This window comes from Mytilus trossulus, chromosome 4 (genome assembly GCF_036588685.1).
Source record: "Mytilus trossulus isolate FHL-02 chromosome 4, PNRI_Mtr1.1.1.hap1, whole genome shotgun sequence".
In the NCBI taxonomy this organism is placed as follows: domain Eukaryota; kingdom Metazoa; phylum Mollusca; class Bivalvia; order Mytilida; family Mytilidae; genus Mytilus; species Mytilus trossulus.
Window position 1 is genome coordinate 85,731,768 of NC_086376.1, and position 4,375 is coordinate 85,736,142.

General features: G+C 32.3%; 1 protein-coding gene across 1 annotated transcript; it reads right to left on the bottom strand.

Moving 5' to 3' along the window:
• Positions 1-1,013: 1,013 nt before the first annotated feature.
• Positions 1,014-3,865, bottom strand: LOC134714256 (uncharacterized). The gene is made up of 2 exons (XM_063575497.1): positions 3,816-3,865; positions 1,014-2,303 (listed from the first exon to the last, which is right to left on the bottom strand). The coding sequence occupies exon 2, from the start codon at positions 2,282-2,284 to the stop codon at positions 1,115-1,117; it is 1,170 nt and encodes a 389-aa protein (XP_063431567.1). The 5' UTR covers positions 2,285-2,303; positions 3,816-3,865; the 3' UTR covers positions 1,014-1,114.
• Between the last annotated feature and the right edge of the window lie 510 nt (positions 3,866-4,375).

The window sequence follows — 4,375 nt, forward strand, 5'->3', positions numbered from 1 at the left end:
AGGCTGTTGATTTTCTATAACGTTTTTGGTTCATCAAATCAAAATGGCGACATTTCGAGCGTCTACTATAGGTCCGCTTCGAGGTACAAAACTTCATAATATTCCTATTAGAATCGAAATAATTCTATCATGCCATGCTCTATGCTCATTTTAACATGGGTAGGCATTATATTTGTAAACATTTAATACCTCGCTAACGCTCAGTATTAAAATATTAACAAATATAATGCCTAACCATGTTAAAATGAGCATAGAGTATGGCATGAAAGAATTATTTATTAATTTTGATATATTATGATGAATTTATCGATGCTTTTGGATCATAATCTTTCAGTCAGTTTAATTGAAGTCTGGAGCTGGCATGTCAGTTAACTGCTAGTAGTCTGTTGTTATTTATGTATTATTGTCATTTTGTTTATTTTCTTTGGTTACATCTTCTGACATCAGACTCGGACTTCTCTTGAACTGAATTTTAATATGTGTATTGTTATGCGTTTATTTTTCTACAGTGGTTAGAGGTATAGGGGGAGGGTTGAGATCTCACAAACATGTTTAACCCCGCCGCATTTTTGCGCCTGTCCCAAGTCAGGAGCCTCTGGCCTTTGTTAGTCTTGTATTATTTTAATTTTAGTTTCTTGTGTACAATTTGGAAATTAGTATGGCGTTCATTATCACTGAACTAGTATATATTTGTTTAGGGGCCAGCTGAAGGACGCCTCCGGGTGCGGGAATTTCTCGCTACATTGAAGACCTGTTGGTGACCTTCTGCAGTTGTTTTTTATTTGGTCGGGTTGTTGTCTCTTTGACACATTCCCCATTTCCATTCTCAATTTTATTTTGGATTGAGGTGTCTCTTTTTCATAAAGTATAAGATGAAGTCGACATTATTTATCAAAATAATTTTTTTTTAATAAGGTAATTTGTGTACACTAAAGAAATATTTTTCACATATTTATTTACAAAAAATATACATTATATAGTGAAATGAAATTTACACGTAACATATTCTCCAATTGACAAAGACATTAAGATATAAACAAAATACAATCAATTTGATGAGACACACCAACATTCTGTTTTTTTCTGAAACTTGACTTGTAGACATTGTTTTTTCTTACACTTTACTGGTAGTCATTGTTTTTTCTTGGTTTTTCTTGGTTTTTTCTGATACTTTATTGGTAGTCGTTGTTTCTTCTGAAACACTGCTTGGGTTCTTCCTGCAACATTTAGTTATCCTTGTCCATGCTTTTTTAATACCATTTCGAAATGGCGTAGAAAGCCAAGTAAACATAAGAAGTGTAATCGGAACGCAAAAGATATAAGAAAGCTTAAAAATAAAGCTGGAGTATAATATAATATATAGCATCGATGATCCAAACTGTGTAAACATTTTGATTGCGGAAAGTATAAGCCTTGGTGACAGGAGTACAGCAGAAAATACAAAGGATAAAACATTGACCTTTACCAATCTATTTGTAGACTTTTCTCTTGCCGTTATGTTTTTGTTTTCCATCTTCCAAAGTTTTGTCTGTTTTTTAACTACCCTTACAATTGATATACAAAAGATCGTTAGGGAAATGAATGGAAGCGCCGCTGAACAAATGTAATCGGCTATCTCAAGATCGACTTTGTATTTTGCCTTATTAGCCAAATTCACAGAAAACGTTTGAGGATCTCTACATACTTCGACGAATTGATTTGAATTTTTGTCATTTACATATATTTTCTCAAATTCGAGATCAAGGAAATAAAAAAGACTTAAAGTGAATGATAAAGAAAACACCAACCCCATATATACAGATACTATACGTCGATTAAAGTACCGTCTGTACGTCAATGGCTTGTAAACTATAATGAATATCTGGTAACTGTGCATCATTTTTATCCAAAGTGAGGTTCGAACTAAAAAATGTGCTCCAATAACAGTACCGACCTGATAAGCATAACACCAATTATATTCTACATAATTCTCTTGTCGGGTAAGGAAAGCTATGAAAAACGCGTCTTGGATGGTTAGGCCAAGTAAATCAAGACTTGTGTAAAGAACCATGAATCCGTACTTTTTAATGAAATCTTCTGTTTTCTTCATTATTCGGATCAAATTTATATGCCAAATCAAACAAAGTAAGATTATACACGGCTCAATATACTTGTAAAACATTTGGGCATACTCATGCGTCTTTTTCTTCGGACAAAATAGGAGGTCGTCATACATTGCCATTACCTCATTAACTGTCAACCCAAATTCTTTCAAATAACCTGTAAGGTTGTTTGTTGATGCCATTGTCGTAATTGAAAGAGACCTGAAATCATAGTTACAATTATTTATTTATGCTCAAATATTTCTGAGCATCACCGAAGAGACATTGATTGTCAAAATGTACATCTGCTGCAGAAAATTGGTACCGATTCTGTTATTCTAGTAGTTGGTCTACACAATTTTCGAATTTAATGTATGATGGTTTGTAATGTCTTTTTGGGTCAACTTTCTGGTTTCAATATCAAATGATAAATCCCTCCCCCCCCAAAAAAAAAAAAGGAAACCCAGATTTTGAAAATGAATTAGAACTATCATTCTGTACTAATCATATTTACATGCTTTCACTTTAATCTATTTTGAATATAACAATTTGGAAACACATCGTTACTGAAAAAACGATAATTTGGAAACGCATAAATGCTGATTTAAATAATAATATACAAATATTATTATATTTTAAATCGTCTGCAATTCAAATATGATACACCACTATACCGGCAAAAACTATAAGGGTCTGTTTAGATTTTGATTGGGATTGAAATGTATCCTTTTTAATCGTTTTTAAAGTGAGTTTTCTTTTTTTAATTATGCATTGTTGTATAAATCCAAAGAACGGTTCAATTATACGGTGATATAACAACAAATCGATTACAACAGAGGTATGTTTCTAGCATGGTGTAAGGCTAAAGGTCTGTTTCTAGCATGGTGTAAGGCTAAAGGTCTGTTTCTAGCATGGTGTAAGGCTAAAGGTCTGTTTCTAGCATGGTGTAAGGCTAAAGGTCTGTTTCTAGCATGGTGTAAGGCTAAAGGTCTGTTTCTAGCATGGTGTAAGGCTAAAGGTCTGTTTCTAGCATGGTGTAAGGCTAAAGGTCTGTTTCTAGCATGGTGTAAGGCTAAAGGTCTGTTTCTAGCATGGTGTAAGGCTAAAGGTCTGTTTCTAGCATGGTGTAAGGCTAAATGTATGTCTCTATACAATTTTACCCTAGTTTTTTTGTGGCATTCCAAATTACCTGTTTCTTACAAAATGTCTCTTTATTGAAAGGGTAAATCGACGGAAGTTTATACTATTTGTATAGAAAGTCATACTATACACATTGGTCATTGTCTGATATACTAGTTTTTCATTCAAACAAGAAACTTAAATATTAAAGATGAAAAATTGTACCCAAATCAGCAACATCATACGATTGATTTGAAATGAATGAATTATTTTGGCAAACTGTTATATTGTATTTTATTCGGGGTAAATAATGATCTTAAACGGGGAATTATGTTATGAATTAAAGCATCATTTCCGTGTTTTCGCCTTCAAACGAAAGAACAATCGTACTGAATGAAACTAACTCAATATAGGAAAATAAATGGATGAAAACTTTATTATTTTAGCCAACTAACAACTTCTTATCTGTTTGTTTTTCACAGCAAAATATAATTTAAACCTTACACTGATAAAAAGTTAATCTATTCTATTCAATGATTTAAAGGTTAAACGATGAAGAAAAGTAAAAACTATTTTGATGATATTTTGAGTATTTAAAACAAACCACATACTTACCAAATAAAATGATGAAGTTTGTTTAAGCAGCCTTTGATATACTCTGTGGACTATATTTCGTATGGGAATAATTTATAGGAACCTGAACATGGGTATTTATAGTGTTTCAAATTACAATGTATATCATTTTCTAATTATGTCCGTTTTGTAAGCAAACAAAATAACTGTGGCATAAGTATGAATTTGATAGGTGTTGATAGTTGTTCATGAATTTTTCTTAATTGGTTTCTGGATTTTAGAGATTTTATAGTCAATGATTCCCAGAAATTTATTATGCCTACAAAGACAGATCCGTGTTTCTGTTGCAGTTGAAATTACTTGCCAGAGAATTAACTTATGAATAAACTGATCGTAGATACCAAGATTAAATTTTGTATTTACGCCAGGCGCGCATTTCGTCTACAAAAGACTCATCAGTGAAGTTCAAATCCCCAAAAGTAAATAAGCTAAAAAAAAGGACGAAGTTGAAGAGCATTTAGGACCAAAACAGGTAAAAGTTTTGCCAAATTCATCTTTGATAATGCCTTACTTGTGTAGTAACGTAAGTTTTTGTTAAAAAT

What these genes read in the sequence shown, in the direction of transcription:
- LOC134714256 (XM_063575497.1), bottom strand. Translation starts at nt 2,284, where the DNA reads ATGGCATCAACAAACAACCTTACAGGTTATTTGAAAGAATTTGGGTTG.